The 19144-nt window shown below is 39.3% G+C and overlaps 1 protein-coding gene across 1 annotated transcript in view; it reads left to right on the top strand.

The window, feature by feature from the left end:
- Positions 1–18900, top strand: part of LOC100750834 (A disintegrin and metalloproteinase with thrombospondin motifs 20) — a 114450-nt gene extending 95550 nt beyond the window's left edge. The window contains exons 32-39 of the mRNA XM_035440836.1: positions 1430–1630; positions 2383–2512; positions 2711–2805; positions 2891–2982; positions 3951–4084; positions 7679–7770; positions 15773–15877; positions 17168–18900. Of these exons, the coding sequence (XP_035296727.1) occupies positions 1430–1630; positions 2383–2512; positions 2711–2805; positions 2891–2982; positions 3951–4084; positions 7679–7770; positions 15773–15877; positions 17168–17257 (939 nt within the window). The 3' untranslated portion in view covers positions 17258–18900. The remainder of the gene's footprint in view (positions 1–1429; positions 1631–2382; positions 2513–2710; positions 2806–2890; positions 2983–3950; positions 4085–7678; positions 7771–15772; positions 15878–17167) is intronic.
- The last annotated feature ends 244 nt before the right edge of the window (positions 18901–19144 follow it).

Below are 19144 nucleotides of genomic sequence, written 5' to 3'. Positions count from 1 at the left end.
GGGGTGTAAAATAGGGATTTAGAATACTGTTGGGAATTGGTTACCTTAGCTTCTTTCCCTTCTGCTAAAACACCCTGGCATAAAAGAAGCATCTCTGATGAGAGATTGAGGGGGGTGTAAAATAGGGATTTAGAATACTGTTGGGAATTAAGCTGGCTTAGGAAAGTACATTATCCTCTGGGTTTATGATCTCACCAGCTGCAGGTAGTTGACTAGTTTACCAGTAGTTACTAGTTGACTAGTATCAGGACATGAATTCTTACCTTAGTAAGTGGGTCTTAATCCAGTTAGACAACTGCCAATTACTTCCAAGATGTATGACACTCTCTCATCCTTGAGCATATCTTGCCATGCTGGTCATTGTTAGAGTTCACAGATGCCTGCAGGATGGGACTTAATTGCTTCTCTACCTTAACACCTTCCATACTATGAAATCTTGTCCTCAAGGAAGAAGCTTCCAGATCAGTTCTAATTCAATCCTCCCAAGTTGTATGGTATCTTCAGCAATAGGGTCACACCTTCAAGGTTTGGGAGTTAACCAAGGGCAATAGCAATAGCCTGTATTGTTTGGGGAGAGGGTTCTTGGGCTCTCCTAACAGACAACTAGAAGGCAGGTTTCCCATGCTTGGTAATTTCTTGATACATATTTTAAATTTTGATGTCAACTTTATTAGTCCTTTTGCTATTGTGGTTCTGTGGGCTTTAGGGTTCACAGCTATAAAATCACTGCCTAGTTTTGGCCAGAAGGATATACACTTATATTTTATTCTAAGTCTTATCATTTTAGTTCATCTATTTAGATCTGATAAATTTTGGCTATTTTCATTAATGATATGAAGCCATTACCCACATCTACAAAATTGCACATGGCTGCCCTACAAACCCAATAGAACTTGAGGAAGAGGTTATTATTTCCCTATTGAGTTGACTTGCCATCTCTGTTGAAACACAGTGAGCCATAGTGTTGTTGTTGACCTTTTCACAAAGTTCCAATCAGCTTTCTCAGGAATTTACCAAGCTGTTCAAATCAAAATGTAAGGGACTCTGCCTATCCAAACAGTCTTGTGAAAGAAAGAACATGTATTTCTGAATTCTTTCTAACTTCTGATTTTATTGTGTGAAGAACCAAGATGGTCGAAATGACATAAGAACAGGAACTAAATCCAGTAGGCAGAATAATGGGTTCAAGAATGGAAAGAGAGAAACTTCACAGGGTCCTCAAATGCAAAATCTAGGATGAATCTTGATGTTTCATGTTTTCTGGCATGACTCCGTGTAAGCTGCCTAAATGCCTCCACACCTTGGCTTCCTCACCATGAATGAAGCTGGTTAAGCAAATTGAGGTAGAAATGATATGCATGATACATATTAAGCAGCTGACAGACATTAGGCCTTGGGCGAGTTTCAGGACTCTCTATTTCCTTACCAGTGTGCAGGTAACTGTGGGTTCACTCACCCACAGAAGATTACATACTGCACCAGGATCCAGTCCTCTAAGAAGCATGCGCTCTATCAGCTGAGGCCTGTAGACTATGAAGAGTGCCCCGTGACACCGTCTCCCCAGGTGTACAAATGCAACATTGGAAGCTGTTTGCATGTAGCCACTTGGAAAGTGGGGAAATGGAGCAAGGTCAGTTCAGAATTCTGAATTTAAGGCCCTTTTCATAAGGCTTTTCAGAGGTGGGATGCCCGGCAATCTGCATTTTAAGTATACCTTCTAAGTCATCTTCTACACCATTGTCTTATTAGTTGTAGTATAAATATCTTATCACTTCTGTGCTTATTCTAACTTGCTTATAAGAAGATAACAATAATCCCCATTTGTTGTCCTTGGAGAACATGTACAGTGGTTTGGACTTTATGTAGGTACTTCAGAAATATCAACTAAGCAAAGAAGCTTTCTCTAATATATCTATAATAAAAATTATTTATACCACATTCTATTTATTAACTAAATTAATGGAAATACAGTAACATTGCTTTGTAATTTCATCATAAGGAAAACTTCTAGGTAGCTGTAATAACAGTAATAAAGGAGATTAATGTTTATTAAGTATTTGCAGCATGTTATGTATATATAAGCAGTTTTAATAAGCCTCATCAACTAATGTTTGCTGAATGTTTGTAGATTGCTAATGATACAATTGTACAAAATAAATGACAAGAAACCAGTAGCTGAGAAACAACAGCTGCAGGCTCATACTGAAGGATTTTTTTCTCCAGTGCCTATCCTGCCCCAGAATATTTTTGCATCTCCCATAGTTCTAACCATTACTGACCCTCACTTTGTTCTTAAAGAGCCTAGTCTTGGAGAAGGCAGTATGGATTTCCTGGCCTTATTACTTGTTATATATTCTCCCTTAAACTTTACTGTGTTGACAGTGCTCAGTAACTTGTGGAAATGGGATAATGGAGAGAAGAGTAGAATGCAGGACTGAGAACGGTTGGCCCAGTGACTTATGCTTAAAGCGTTTAAAGCCAGATGCTCAAAAGAAATGTTATGCCAATGACTGTAAGTAATAGATTCCAAAATCTACCCAGCATCCAGTGTCCCTAAGTTTTAGTTCAAATGTGAAACTAGATACATGCAGTTGTCACACTCTGCAACACAGTGTCAGACCTTCAGAGTACAGCCATGATTCTGATGGTCAAGTCCATGCTGTTTGGGATTTGTTCAGTGTTGATGTGTGGTGTTAATTTGTTCTTGAAGGCAAATCATTAACCACCTGCAAAGAAATCCAAGTTATGAACAACATTACCAAAGATGGTGACTACGACCTTAACATCAAGGGAAGGATAGTGAAGGTATTATGAAAGCCATTTCCTAATTGATTTTAACTTTGATCCTGTCTTTGCAAGTGTTTTCTAGATATTTGTGTGTTCCCCTTAGATCCATTGCTCGGGCATGCAACTGGAGAATCCTAAAGAATATTTATCACTGGTCAAAGGTGAAGACAACTTTTCTGAAGTATATGGCCTTAGGTATGAAATGCTTTGTTCTAGCTGTACGCTTTTAGGGACCACAGATATTGAGCCTTTGGCATGACATTGGGATTGCTCACATGTCGGACAGGCAATTGAGAAAGAGGTGAACACATTAGGATCTTAGCCATTGTATTAGCCTGTAATCATATAGAGGGTGTGTGCAGGACAATGCAGAAGGGATAAGTTTAAGATCTTGTCTATTTTCATAGAAATCTGGGAGAATTATATCCCCCTTTTTTTGTAGAAATATAACTTGATTTCCCACTAAGAATTTTGCCTGTTGGTTGTCTTAGTTGGGGTTTCTATTGTTGTGAAGACACCATGGCTATAATAACTCTTGTAAGGAAAAGGGGCTTGCTTACAGTTTCAGAGGTTCAGTTCAGTATGATCACGTTGGGGAGCCTGGTGGCATGCAGATAGACATGATGCTGGAGAGGTAGCTACATCTTGCAGGCAACAAGAAATTGACAGAGACATGGGTGATATCCTGTGCATAGAAACCTGAAAACCAGCCTCTGTAGTGATACACTTCCTCCAACAAGGCATACCTACTCTAACAAAGCCACACCTCCTAGTAGTGCCATTCCCTATGATTATGGGGGCCAATTACATTCAAACTACACATTACTCCTGGTGAATTCTGTTTCTTTTTCAGTTAGTGTGTTGTCACCATGGTATGGAAGAAGAAAGTATTTACTTCTTTCTTCTGTTTTACTCCCCCCACCCCCTTGTATGTGTGTGTCTGTGTGTGTGTGTGTGTGGGGGGGTGTTGTTGTGACTGTCCTAGAATTTTCTCTGTAGACTAGGCTGACCTCCAAGTCAGAGATCCACCTCCTCTTCCTCCCGAGGGCTGGGATTAAACACTACCACTTCCCAGCTCTGTTTCACCTCTTCTAACTTCATTATTTACCACACTGGGGTCTAACAAATGTATCAAATAATAAAATGTCCCAATGTTGTTACAGACTTCAAAATCCCTACGAATGCCCCTTCAATGGAAGTAGGAGGCAAGACTGTGTGTGTAAAAATGACTACCTACCAGCTGGATACACTGCTTTCAGCAAAGTGAGAGTTGATCTCACTTCCATGCAAATCAAAAGTAAGTGCTGGGTCTCCTTGGAAAACAAAAAGCCTCCACTTGCTAAGGAAAAGTCCAGCCATGGACTAGTATATATGACAGGATATAATGAAGAACCCAGAATTATACAGAATGGCTTCCTTTACAATTATTAGATATATGTATGTTCCCTGTAATGGCATGAAATATGAAGGCCTTTGTTACAAATGATATATAATGACAGTAATAAGATAGTTGCCTCAAATAAGGCTTACTTAAGTGATACATTTAAAAAAAATCCCCAACCATATTAAGTTGAAATAAATGAATATCCTCAACAAAAGTGTAAGTTTTTTTGTAAGATTTAAAGCAATAACATTAGTTCCAGATTATGAACTATTGGGCATTGTATCACATCATTTTATCCTTTAAACAACCCTGTATCAGATAAGATAGATATTATATCAAGCTGTCATAGATGATAAAATTAAATTTCTCTTATGAGAGTGGCTTGTCTTAGTTTATAGTTAGCTAAGCACTACTGAGGAGGAATGAAGGCCTGTTTAGAGAACTCAGGTTGGAGAACATTCCATATTTCTAGAAATTAACTGGTAGTTCAACCAAGTTGCAGATACCTATGGACCCTGCAGCACGCTGGCCACAGTGCAGTTTCATGTTGAGAGTTGTATCTCTGCATGAAGAAGCAAAGAGTGCCTGCCTGTCATCAGAGGCCCTGTTTCCATCCTCATTGAAGCCAGCACCTTATACAGTGCATAGAAACAGAATGTGCATGAATGTGCAGTATCTAAATTATGGCCATTTGATGTTCTTTTGTAATGACAGTTACTGGCTTTACTGCAGTATTTTAGTCCATTTGTATAACTCCTGATATACCTGAGGCAAGTTGTTTTATAAAGAAAGATCAATTAGCACAGCACAGGCCTTGGTGATGGGATTGTATGTGTGTATATGATAATATGGTTTCTCTGTTTAGGTACCCACCTCCATCATTTGGGCTCCACCCTGGTGACCAAACCTAAAATAATCCTTCCCCAAAGGCCCCACCTTAAAACATAGACTCTTCTACATGAGAGAACAAAATTACCTTTACATTAGCCTTATGGTTTAAAATAAAGATTTGTGTTATTATTATTTGGGGGGCATTGTGTGTGCATGAGTGTGGGTGCCTGAAGAGGCCAGAAGAGGGTGTTGGATCCTGTGCGGCTGGAGTTGCAGGTAGTTGTCAGTCACCTGGCATGGTGCTGGGAACCTAACTCGATTTTGCAAGGACAGCAGGTGTCTTAACTTCTGAGCCATCTCTCCATACCCCTTGTATTTTTCTTTTTTGGTTTCTGATCTACTATAGTTGAACTGTGTTTCTACCCACTTAATTGGCATGCAATGCTATGTATTAAACTTCTGCATGAGTCAGGGAGGATGGGGCATGTTTGTGGTGTTGAAGCAGTTTTGTGTTGAGGCAGGTAGGAGCATAGACCTTGGAATCCTATTGTATGTGAATGTTTTGTTCCCATTACCACATAGCCCTGGGTATCTCTTTAAACAGTTTCCTTCATTTGTAAGATTAGAAGCTGCCTCTAAGGGCTTTTGATTTCTCTTTTTTTTTCTTCCTTCCTATCTTTTTTGCCTCCCACCCTCCTCCTTCCCTTCTTTCTTTCCTTCCTTTCTTCCTCTCTTCTTCTTCCTCCTACCCCCATATCCTTTTGTTTGAGGCAGGGTCTCTCTGTGTAGCTATAGTTGTCTTGGATCTTGCTTTGTAGACCAGGCTGGCCTCAAATTCAGAAATCTGCCTGCCTCTGTCTGAATGCTGGGATTAAATGCATACACCATCATGCCCCATTTCTCTGTGTTTCTTGATAGTAATATTTCTTAAATGAGACACTATCCCCTCCCTCTGTCTCTCTCTCATTTTTCCTATTCTGTCCTGAATGTATGCTAAGTAACTTCTTATTGTCTTTCTCATCTGACATTGTTCTTATCAAAGTTATCAGTGGCCCACCCTCCTCTAAACCTGGTAATGAATTCTTTGTGTTCAGCTGTCATGATATAGCCTTCAGCTTTCAGTAAGAGTCAGTATTATCCACAGTAGGGCAGCTGAAGGGTCCTGGGACCATGTCCTTTGGATAAGAAGGGAGGATTAGTGTGCATAGTTGAATTTGTATTATAGTCTCTAGGAACCACGGAGTGAAATCATAAGCCAGAAGAAAAATAACAGAGTGCTGGAGAACAAATTGTAGTCATAGCAACAACTAGGAATTGAATGTAATAATTCATGTAAAATTGTAAGAGTCAAAGCTAGTGTAATGAGGGAAGAGAAACAGAAAACTGCATTTTAGTTTGGGCACATATAGTTAAGACAAACCTGCAGAGCACCCAAGGAATGATGCCAGTAATAATCTGGGTGATGTGCTGGAAACATCAGAGTGAACTATATACACACTATGGGTTATCACTATGACATGGGTGCTATTGATTGCTCATACTGTTGGAGGAGATAGCAACCTACACTTGGAAGCTCGCATCTGTGTTCAACACCAGCCTAATCTATAGTGCCACAAAGAAGCAGTAGAATGGGGATGCATGTTTAACAGCTACCTCTCCTGGAATGGCTCCAATTTATGCTGTTTGTAATTTCCCTGCCTTATATATTCCACCCATGCCTCATGTAAGCTCACCATCATGACCACATGGACTGAGGCTTTGGAGGTGCATATAATTCCTCTGGAGAACTATGAAAGGTCCGACCATTTTTGTAACTGTCCTTAGAGATAAGATGTTTGCATAAATGCTACTTTGGGGACCTGTGTCGAAAGGACCCCTATCATCACAGAGTGTGAAGTAATTTGTCTGTGACTTGAATCAACTCAATGGAGCTAATAGCCGTTGTTGGGATGCTGTCTAAGTAAGCAATGCAGGCATGGGTGGTTGCAAGAGCTGAGTTTGAGGATTCTGCGTAGTGAATCCAGTTTTGGTATTTTGTGTAAACTCCCCAGTGATACCTCCAATCAGGACATTTTGCTAACAATGTCAGCAAAAGAATTGCAAAAGAAAAGAATTGCACCAGTGAATTGGTATAGACACAGTGCATGTGCACTCTCACTGCTTTGTTGCAATGGGTCTGCCTTTAAAGAGCTCCTTTTTATTTCTCTGATTTTCTTCTTGAGCCCCTTCTTCTATTTCAGATATTTGCTGTGGTGTAAAATGTGAATGACCATGTACTTATTTTTCCATATGCACTATGTGATTTTTTAGGACAATATGTATATATATTTGGTTTTTCAAGACAGGGTTCTCTGTGGCTTTGGAGGCTGTCCTGGAACTAGCTCTTGTAGACCAGGCTTGTCTCGAACTCACAGAGATCCACCTGCCTCTGCCTCCCAAGTGCTGGGATAAAAGGCGTGCGCCACCACCATCCAGTCGGTCATGTATATTTTTGTGTTAAATAAACTGTATCCATTTGAGGCAGCCCTATATTACATGCTGTAGCGGTGGTATTTTGTTAAAATTTTAACTAATCATATAAGAATATTTAAGATACTATGCAAACTGCATATTTGAAAAATAAAGAAGACATTGCTGTTTCCATAGTAATGAGTTGTATTTTTTTTTTTTTTACAGCTACAGATCTTCTTTTTTCCAAGACACTATTTGGAAAGGCAGTTCCATTTGCTACAGCTGGAGACTGCTACAGTGCTGCCAGATGTCCACAGGTACTTCATACATATTTCATTATCTTTCTTCTTCATAATGAAAAAGTTAATATTTCTCTTCATGAATTTTCATGGCCCGACTATTGCATGAAACATCAAACTAGATGACCAAGGCTTTCTGTATGAATTCATTTTAAAAATTATAAATCACCGGAAGGAAAAACACTTTTGCCAATATTTAAGTTCATTAAAAAAATTCCAGGGAAAGACCTAACACTTGTTCAGATCTTATTTCTCCTCCTATGACACCTCATCATTTTAGTCTTTCAACCTGGTCCTTGGGAATGAGCAGAAATGCATGGAAAGGTAAAAGAATAGATCATAAGCATGTGTTGTTTATTTGCCAGAGGTGACATTAGTTCTTTTGGTGTGTGTTTCTCAAAGGTTCATATATGAAGGTTTGATTCCCAGGGTAGTGATACTGGAAGGTGCTGTAGACTCTTGGAAAGTGGAAATGTACCTTAGAGGACACTGTGGAACCCTACTGGTCCATTCTCTATGTGTTTCCTGAATTGTGCTATAAGGCTTGATTTATGCACAGGTCTATGGCCATTTGCCACCCTTGCCAGAAGTATGAACAAATAGGACCACCCAGACTTACACTTGAACCTCCATGTGTATGCATTTAGGGATAGCTGCTTGAGATTGGGTAACCTATGTGGGGACTTGTTCCTGGATGGGACAGGCATTAATAATCTGTAGCTATTCATCTAGGTAAAGGCTTTGTGCGATCTACCCTATCCATGATGGTGTTGTCAATGCCCAGGTCTCACGGTGCATCCATACAAGACACTATCTCATAGGGGAAGTCCTCTGTCTTTTACAGGCTTTCTGGGCCCCCTTTCCAAGATGTTCCCTGAATGGGTAGGGGTTGTGTTGTAGATGTGTCATTTAAGGATGGACACCCCAAAGTCAGCTGTTCTCTACATTTTGACATATTGTGAATTTCTGTAATGGCCTTGGTCTGCTGTAAAAGGAAGATTCTTGGATGATGGAGGAGAGACACACTTAGCTGTGGGTATTGTATTGCTTTTTCTGGCATATTAAGGTCAAAGTTTATTGATTTGAGATTTTCTTCTTTTTATGCTTTTTTTCTTTTTATGCTTTTATAGCTAGAAATTCTATTTTAAGTATATTTTTGCTGTGTCTAAAAATTTTTGCATGTTGTATATTTTTCTTGTTTATAATAAAATATTTTCTATTATCATCGAGTCATTAACTATTTGAGAGGAGGTTTAATTTCCAAATATTTGTGTATTTCCTAAGTTTCTCCTTTTTTAAATTCTACTTTCATTCCACGGTGGGTAGAAAACACACCCCATATTATTCATGCCTTTTAAACTTATTGAGGGTGGTTTTATGGTGTAACATGTGGTTCATTCTGAAGAGTGTTCAGGACATGCTTGGAAAGGATGTGCATTCTGCTGAATGATTTGTTCATAGGATTCAGGCTGCTATCTGTAGTGTGGTCCACTCTTCTGTTTCCTTGCTGATCTGCCTCATGCTGCCTGTGGAACTCTAAGATGATTCAAGCTGAACTTTGTTTGTAATTCAGTCTTGTTTCATAAGTTTTGTTTTCTTTAAAGTAAGTTTTTTTTTTTTGCTGTACACAATTGTGCATTTATAACTCCCACAAATTCCCAATAGTTTTCTTTTCACAACCATAAAACATGTCTCTTCCTCTGCAGTAACTCCCTTTTGATTTAATGTTTACTTATCTGATGCTAATGTGGACATTCCAGAGCATTTAGAGTTGCTACTTAGCCAGTTTATGCATTTCCATGGATTTACCTTCAGTTTATATTTTTAGAGATTATGGGGGTTTCTTATAGATTTTGGGGTCTTCCCTTTTAAATTGGACTTTTCACATATATTATCTGTCTATTTGCTTTCTATCTTATACATTTGGCTCACACCCTGATGCATTTGATTCTTTCTGCCTTATTGATTTTCTTCTCACCCAAGAAATGTTCTCTATTATAACATTTAACTATTTTAAAAATTGCTACCTCCTGCCTACCCATCTAGATACTGAACCAGAATCTCCCTGAATTTCTCCTGCTACCTTAGGGTTCTCTATGTCTCTCAGCATCTTCACAAAGGAGCATTTGGTGTGGGTCTCTTCATGTCTGCCCACATTTTCAGATATGTAAATTACTATATGTCACCAAATTTGGAATTTTTTGTGGGGAGCAGCCTACACAGTCTTTATGACCTCCTCGTCCCAGCTCTTCATCTGACTATCCATCACCTCTGGCCAGTTGGCCTCCGATGTCACTGCTCTCAGGCCTTGCTCTCTTTCAATTGCTGGATGCTAGCTCTGGCCTTTTGGCACCATCATGGCGACATCAACCACTCCACAGTTGGATCCAGATATGCTATGCTCCTTGGATCAGATATTATTATAGGTCAGGAAAGACTCCCAGTGGGATCTTGCTCAGCCATCCCTTTTCCTGGCATTAAACTTCAACCTTCCCTTCCATATACTTGTTGCTCTGATTCTGATTGTTTATCCCCTTCCTGCACATCACTAAAAATCCTACTTTCAATGTCACCTTTAAGCTTGAACCTTGCCATATTATATTCCAGATAATCCTCATCCAGGAAAGGCCATGTAATTTTTGTTTTTATTTTTATAACCTGATTATTCTCCAAGAACAGCTTTTGCGCCTCTTCAGTGCATCTGATTAACTGTTGTGGATCTGGGGTCATTCAGATATTCATCAGTCTGACTCAAATTTTGGTTTCTAGTAAATTTGAAGATCACTATTTAAAAGAGACATGTTTAAATGGTGTTCATACTTCATAATTCTCAGCAGTTATTGTTAGAGAAGGTGTCCACAGGTTCTTCAACCTGTAATTCTATAAGTAATTTTTGTCTTGGTCACACACACACACACACACACACACACACACACACACACGCACGCACACGCACACGCACACGCACACGCACACGCACACGCACACGCACACGTGCACACCCACGTGCACTAGTGCATGTGCTTGTGCATGAAGAGAGGATGTGTGTGAGTGAAGAGTATTTGCAGTATATATTCACATGTGTGTATATGCGCTCATGTATAGGCCAGAGAGGAATGTCAGATGTCCTGCTCTGTCACTTTCTGCCTTATCCCTTGAGTCAAGCTCTCTTAAGAAGCATTAGGTTGGCAGCCAGCAAGCCTCAGTGACCCTATTGTCTCTGTCTCCTGCTGTGCTGAGGTTATAGGTGTGCTTGACCCACGCTTGACTATTGACATGGGGTCCGAACTAGGTTCCCCATGCTTCTGAAACAGACACATTTACCTGCTGCGCCATGTCTCCATGTTGTTGTCTATGTTGTTGAAAGCAGACAACTATGCAGAGGACTCCCGTGTTCTCAGTCAGTCTTTAATGTTGGATTGGTATATTTACATCTGTATGTATTTCTTCTTCCCTGTTTTTTCCCTCTGCTTACGTGGTGATCAATGGCTACCTCTCAGAATGGACTCCTTTCAAATCTCTCTCCAGAACTTTCCTTCCATTTTGAGAATCCCCTCCCTTTCAAATACCTTGTCTATCTATTCTGACACAGCCCCTGAATGGATGTATAACTGAAAACATTTTAACCCTCTAAATAATGTTCACCATCAGGCATGGCTTTCTTTTATTGATGAATTTTCCTTTGGACCCTCTCACATGGAGATTAATGCCCTGGTGGCCAATCCATGTCAGGATGATGAACTTTTTCCAACAACACTTCTTTAAACTTTGCCATCTGGTTGTCTATTAGATACCATGAGATATGTGAACAGTTTAGTGATAATAGGCCTTCCAAATACTGATGTTCAGAAAGACTGCCAAATTCTGGAAAATCTAGTCCTCATTTTTCCATGTTGCTTTAAGTCTGCACATTGAGAGATATCAGCAAAATTCAAAGGATATTGGTATTCAAGTAAATCACGTAATTATCAAGTAGAATCAAAATGTTTCTTACATCCTGGGTGAACTCTCCCTGTAGGAAGTGTCCTAACAGAGAGATAATTATTATAAATAAGACTTTTCTTGATGAGCATGGAATGTGAGTGAGATAATTTTACACAACCAGAGTTTTAAATGATAAGATTATTTTTTCCTGCCAATACTTTTCCCTCACAAATATCTTAAGGATATTATGTAGCTGTAAAGTATACAATCTCAGTTTATAGTTGAATAGACAGATACTCCATGTCAACCCATCTCTCAGAGCCTTAAAATAGTCAATGGAGAAGCAGCAGTAAGAAGTTTTTCTGCTATTAGGGTGCCATGGCCCCTAGTGTGGTTCTGAACGTTTCTGGAATGCAGACTTTCGTGCCAAAGTTAGATGGTGTTTGGGCACAGACAGATGCTTTGAAAGGAGCTGTGTCATCCATATTCCGTCTGTATTTGTCTGCTCCAGGCTACTGTTACCAAAAATACAAACTGCTCAGTATTTTTGGAGATGTCTTGTCAAATGCATAAAACAGATTCTGTGTTAAGTTACATGGCATTTGCATGAATACCTTCCAGATGCTTAATGTCACAGAGAACTTCTTCTGTTGTTTGGGATTCATCAAAACCACATCCTCCGTGTTTGCATGTGACTGGGCACCCCAGGAAACAAACTCTAAAAAAGACCACAAACACAGATGGTGTTCTTTAAAGAAAATAAACTTCACCACATTGAACGTGAGATGGAGTTGGAGAGTGTTATGTAACTTGGGAATACACATGTCAAATGGGAGGTACATGTTACCAAAGAGTCCTAGTATGGACTTTGTTCTCTGTCTCATAATTAGTATTTGATTCCCAGAGAGTTGAAGAAATAGTCACATTCCAGTGGATCATGCCAGTACCCATCCATGCTGGTTATTTCCAGGTTCTGGAAATTATGATTGGCACACACATACAGCTGTTTAAGTACGTTTTCATCTCTCTAGGCTAAATCCCTAGGATTTTGTTTCAGATTCTACAGTGAACATTGTAAAGAGAAGCTGCACCATTTTGTTTTTCTACCAGCAAAGATGAACACCCTTGATGCTTTGCACCCTTACCAGCATTTGGCATTGCCAAGTTGGTTTTCATTTGTTTGTTTGCTTGTGTCTATCACATAAGGGTGTACCTTTCCTGGGCTTATTTGTAATTTGTGTGTTTTGTTTAATGAGGTTAATATCCATGCCTTTGCCAGTGTTTGGCAATGAGTCTGTTCCCTATCGGTGAATGTCAAGAGTCCTTTGTATACTTTGGGTATACATAAAGGTCCTTTATCAGAAGTGCCATTTGCAAATATTATGTGCTTCTCTGAACCATTATTTCTTTCTTTCAAGTGTCTTTCAGAGTAAACATTTTCCTTTTATTTTAATGAAATCAGCTGTACTATTTCTTATGGATTGTTAAGCTAAAAAATTAAATGACAAATTACAAAGATTTTTCTCCTTTTTAAAACATTTTCACTCTACAAATTAGTCTTGCTCTATATCTACCCTATGACTCATTTTTGAATAATTTTTACATAGAGCCTGGAGTGGAGGGTTCTGTATACATATATCTAATTGTTCTCACACTCAATGGTGGGATGGCAGTGTTTTCTCCACTTTCTAGCACAGTGGTTCTCAACCTTTCCAATACCACGAAACTTGAATATAGCTCCTCAGGTTGTGGTGGTCCCCCCAACTGTAAAATTGTTTTCCTTGCTACTTCTTATCTAAAATTTTGCTACTGTTACAGATTGCAATGGAAATATCTGTTTTCTGATGGTCTTAGGTGACCCCTGTGAAAGGGTCATCTGATCTACCCAAAGGGATCATGACCTACAAGTTGAGCAACACTGATGTAGCATCACAGTTGTGGCAGCACCCTGGAACCTGAGCACTTCAGGCTTCCTGTGCACTGAAGCAGCATCACTCCCCTAGTGGCACAGCTAACATGATGTTAGACATAGTCCAAAGATCTAGAAACTCTGCCAACCCTGTAACAACATGTCCAAGTGCTGAATAGACACAGCGTCTCATGTTCTAGAGCATGAGAACTTGACTGAATTGCATCCTTCAGACCAAACTTCCTCAGTGCCAACCCACCTAGAATGGGCTGTAAAGTTCTCTCTGTACCATTGACCTCCCTCAGAGCCATGTCGCATATAACCTGACTCCAACTCCTGACTGCTTCACCTGCCTGGGCTACCACCATGTTTCACTTTCCTAGGGTCTAGAGTCCAGAGCCACAAGTTTGTGTTGCCTCATTCCTTCGAACTTGAGCTGTCCCTGCACCTTATTGGTCCTGAGTCTTCCTTTCCTAGGTCCAAATCTTAGGAAAATGTACAATGTGTTCTTCCTCAGAGCAGTGTTAGGGTTGGAGACACAGCTTCACCTGTCAGGTTCAGGAAGTAACAAAGTTCTACTGTCTGAGAAAGCTAAAAGTTACAAGATGCACAAGGTCCCTTAATCATATTGATGTAATATATCCAGGGATTAACTCTTTGGCTCAAATGTGAGTCAGCATTAAAGTACTGTTGTGTCTCGTGTTGCCATTGAGGAGTCTCAAGGGTGTTACGTGTGTGTTCATGTGTTTACTTTTGTGGTGTCATATTTAATATTTATAATGTGGCTCATTATTCATCTACTCAGAAGCACTTTCTAATACAGAGGCTCTGTTCTGGAAATACAGCAGTGCCATAGACAGCCCATAGTCTGTGTTTTTGTAATCAAGTGACTAACAAATAAGTATTTGGAATTTACCTAAACTTTCTGTAATAGGAATTCTCTATTTACCATAGCTATATTGTATATGCATTTAAATGAATATTTATTTTAAAATAATAACTTCACAATGTCCAAAATTAAAGTAAGTAAGCAAAATTGATATCCAATTTTTAAATTTTTTTTTCTCTTTCAAGACAGCGTCTCTCTATGTAGTCCTGGCTGTCCTAGAACTCTTTAGATAGACCAGGCTGACCTCAAACTCAGAAATCCACCTGGCTCCACCACCCAATTTCAGGGATTAAAAGGGTGTGCCACCATGCCTGGTTGATATTTTAATTCATAACGAGATTAGTAGCTCACAAAAACAGTTAAGTGAATTTGTTTTATATTTATATTTTACATTTAGCTTTTACTTTCATGATAAGAGAGTGTTTTAATTCTCATAATGTATTTGCCCAGGTTTTATCTCATTCAATCTAAAGATGTGAGAGTATTGGGCCACAGAACTGTTTAGGTGTTATCCTAGACTTCCTCACAGAGCTTGGGATTTCAGTTCATGCTGAACACTGTCAGAAGGCCAAATTAGTGTGTATTCCAATTCCAGGCATGTAAATCTTTATTATATGATCATATAAATATGACAGGGTATCATCTTGATCAGTTAATTTCTCAATCAGCATATATTTGAAGTTTATTACTAAAAAAGCTAACCTAAAATATTTTGAAATAAAAATACTTCTCACATGACACAAGCCTCTAGGGACCACACACCATAACGTGTAAGTGGTATGCTGGTACAGTCCACACTTCCTTCTGGGCTCTTAAAAGAGATGATCTTGTGTGGGAAATGCCACATTCTGCACTTTTTGTGTTGACAGTAAAGGAGTGGTGTTTTTGTTACAGAAGAGAGTAAAGACTCTAGAAAATATGATCAAACAGATGTAGTGCCAGTTAGTAGTCAAAACTTGAATCAAAAGGAATGTTTAAGTTGAACACATCTTAGTCCCAATGAATACTCCTCCATCAAGGACTCAACAACTGTGACAGGTCCCTTGACTCTAGGTCTCATAGTGTCTAAGGCCTGCCAGAATTCCTTTAGCATTTCATAATGTTAATTCTTAGTGCACTTGTAAGAAGACTTATTTAGTCAGATTTTAAACTCCTTACCTGATTCATTTTCTTCTAGTAAAATTGCATCAGCTTTCTTTGCCTGTTTTAAGACCCCTGGGAAATAATTTGAGTCATTTGATGTTTCCAGGCAAGAACGGTCTTAAATATTCATGTATTCATCTTTTCTCACAATGCAGGGGCAGTTCAGCATTAACTTGGCAGGAACTGGTATGAAGATATCCAGTACAGCAAAGTGGCTCGCTCAGGGGAGGTATGCCTCTGTTATCATCCACAGATCCCAGGTGAGTCCCTGAGGACCAAAGAGTCGGGAATCACTTCTGTGCTATGAGCTAGCACTAAAGGTCCCCAAACTCAGATGTAAGCTCACATGAGACCAATGACTAGAAACTTACAGCAAATCATGAATATGCTACATATAATGGGGTACAAGTCAATTTTATTGATGTGCATTTAGACATACAATTTCAAATATGGGCTTTACCACATATAAACATGAAACTTAGATTTTGAATTTATGACTGGATATGTGTATATGTTTAAAAGGTGGTCATTTAACTATACTAGGGTTAGTAGCATAGATTTATAATCCCAGGTACTTGGTATACTGAGGCAAAAGACCTGAAATTCTAAGGCCAGGCTTTGGAGTGAATTAAAGGTCAGCCTGGGTAATACAGTGAGAGCTTCTCTCAAAAACAAAGTGAAAAGAAGGCTGATACTGTAGATGAGTGGTAAAGCATCCACCTAGCAAGGACCACCAGTCCCAAGGTTCAACTCCCAGCATGGCAAAACTCCCAACAGAGATTAAGGGTCTAATATTTCAAAGTGATGACTGATGGCTCAATTTGGGGTTTACTTATCTCCTTCCTTTGGTTTAGTGAAGGAATTATTAAACTGGGAATCTTAAATATCCTCGAAGTGTTTTCAGAAATTAGGAATACCTACTTATGTGGTACCCATATTTCCTTGCCTATCTTTATCTAGATAACCCTGCTATTTTATCTATGTAAATAGCTCTTTGGGGAGAGGAAAATGACTCAGTAGGTAAAGTCCCTTCCACATAAGCATGAGGACTTGGCCCTGCATCTATAGCCCTGGTGATGCAGGAGAAGAGTGGACAAAGGAGGACTCCTGGAAGTCATCAATCAGATTGAGGAACCCCACTTTCAATGAGACCCCCACCTCAATAAACAAAGTGGAAAGCTGTGGAAGAAGATACCCAATGTCAACATAAGGCCTCCACATACACTCACACACATGTGCACACTCACCTACATATACAGTCACATGCTCACCAATACAAGTAAATATTCTGATGAAAAATGTGTGCACTGAGATGAAGTGTATAAATCCTACTGTGGTTTATTTGACATGAACAGCATCAGGTACAAATCTTAGGCTGTGCATGTCCTTTAGACTCACACAAAAGACTTTCATTGGACATCAACTCTTACAGGGATCCTTGGCTAGGACTCCAGCCACATGATTCAAAGTGGGTGTGTTTTTTTCATGTTGTGCCCAATTATCAGCTTGTATAAACATCTTCTGTGTTTTCTACCCCTTTACACTTTCAGGATGGAACCAAAGTCTATGGCAGATGTGGAGGGTACTGTGGGAAATGCATTCCTCACGTGGCCACGGGGCTCCCAATTCAAGTACTCTGAACATTGAGAACTTGGAAGTACTGCCAAGTGGCTGGTCGGGAGTGGGGGGACTGCTTCGTGAAACAGTTATCTGGTGCTCCTTTCTCACTCCTGGCTTCCTAAGACTTCCATATTCAAATATTTTTTTTGTCTGGGTGCTCATCAGGGTTTCAGCCCACTAAATGTTTATAGGTTTTCAGGAGAAACTTAACAGACATGTCATAATTTATTATGGGGAATACAAGCATGTGTGAATGAATTATACCAAGAGAATGTTGCTGTTAACAGCTTGAACTGGACCATAATTATGTTCTACTGTTAAGCACACATGTATATAAATCTCTAATCAGCTTCCTACAGTAATGAAGTGTCATTGTGATATTAAAATAGAGCAAACAAGAGTGAGGAGCGACTATTTTAAATTACTACAAGCATCATTAAATCTCTCAGTGAATGTCAAATTAATAATTATGTCAAACAAGCATGTAGACATCATACTTCTTCCTGATATGATTTTGATCTACTGTTTTCCCTTTTCTTTAACTTTAATGTATGGACTTCGGTGCTTCAATACAAATGGTTCTAAAAATGTAATACAATATTTTTATTAGAAATGTGCTTGTGTTAAGTATTAAGTAGAAAATGTGGCAAAATACAGAAGATATGTTGGGATTTGAGTTTTAAAGCCTACCTCTAATCTGATTATACTTATGAGTGATATGCTGTTTTTAGAATGTTTTGTACCATTATACCTTTACAACTCATATATGTAACTACCCTCAAAATATATTTTCTCAAGATTATATACTTTATTTTGTTAACTAAGTAGAAAGATGGAGATTCTTAAAATTCTGATGATCCTAAGGTTTGGTTAAACACACAATTTTATTATGGATTGTGTGGTCAGGGTTCTAGTCTAGAACAGGATAGACAGATCACATTTTTTTCTGAGACAGGGTTTCTCTGTGTAACTTTGAATGAAGCCTATCCTGACACTAGCTCTATAGACCAGGCTGGCCTCGAAGTCACAGAGATCTGCCTGTCTCTGCCTCCCAAATGCTGGAAGGAGTGTGCCACCAATGCCCAGCAATAGAACACATTTTAAAGGGAGTTATTAGATTGGTTTACATGATGCAGTCTGTATATTCCAGCAATAGTTGTCTTCACACTGGAGAGCTGGATGCCCCAGCTGTCTCAGTCTGGTTCTAATGTCCTAGACCCTTGGAGAGATGGAGGAGTGGTGCCCGGATGACACTACAGCAAGGATGTTGGTCTTTAAGACACATGGGAAAGCAGAAAAGCTGATGTTAGAAGAAAATGACAACCCAGTCAGTGAGTGCACCAGCAAGACAGGAAGGCAAGCAGGGGAGAGCGAAAGCTTTTTCCTCCAAAGTTAGGATGGATCTTCCCCCACAGTAAATGTAATGGGACAGTCTCTCAGAGGTGTGCACAGGAAGCCTGCCCTATGGGCAAGTTCAGATCCTGTAGCGCTGAAGGTCAATAGTACCCATCTCAGGGAAGCTGGGCTACCTTCTACTGGGGTGTTCCCAGAGATAGAACATGAATGAATATAAAAATCCCCCACTATAGGTGGATAATTTAATTGTGTGTTATATGATGATGGGGTTTTCAAAAGCAAATCAGCAAATATCTTCCCATGTCGACCTACCATATAAACAAAACCATGGGATTTACTAAGGCTTCTGCCAGTAATGTCAATGTACTACTTTTACCCTCACAGTGTTCTTCTCCCAAATATTTGCTAGAGATATTTAAGGTACTATACAAGGTACCAGAGTAAGCCAGTGCCAATGTGGTCAAATGCTTGCACAACTCTGAAATGAAAGGCAGAGTTTGCAAGTCAGTCACAGACATTAAGACAAAATAGATACTATTTTCCAATAAATG

Source organism: Cricetulus griseus, chromosome 2, assembly GCF_003668045.3.
Source record: "Cricetulus griseus strain 17A/GY chromosome 2, alternate assembly CriGri-PICRH-1.0, whole genome shotgun sequence".
NCBI classification, from domain to species: Eukaryota; Metazoa; Chordata; class Mammalia; order Rodentia; family Cricetidae; genus Cricetulus; species Cricetulus griseus.
This window is presented reverse-complemented; position numbering and strand designations above follow the sequence as displayed.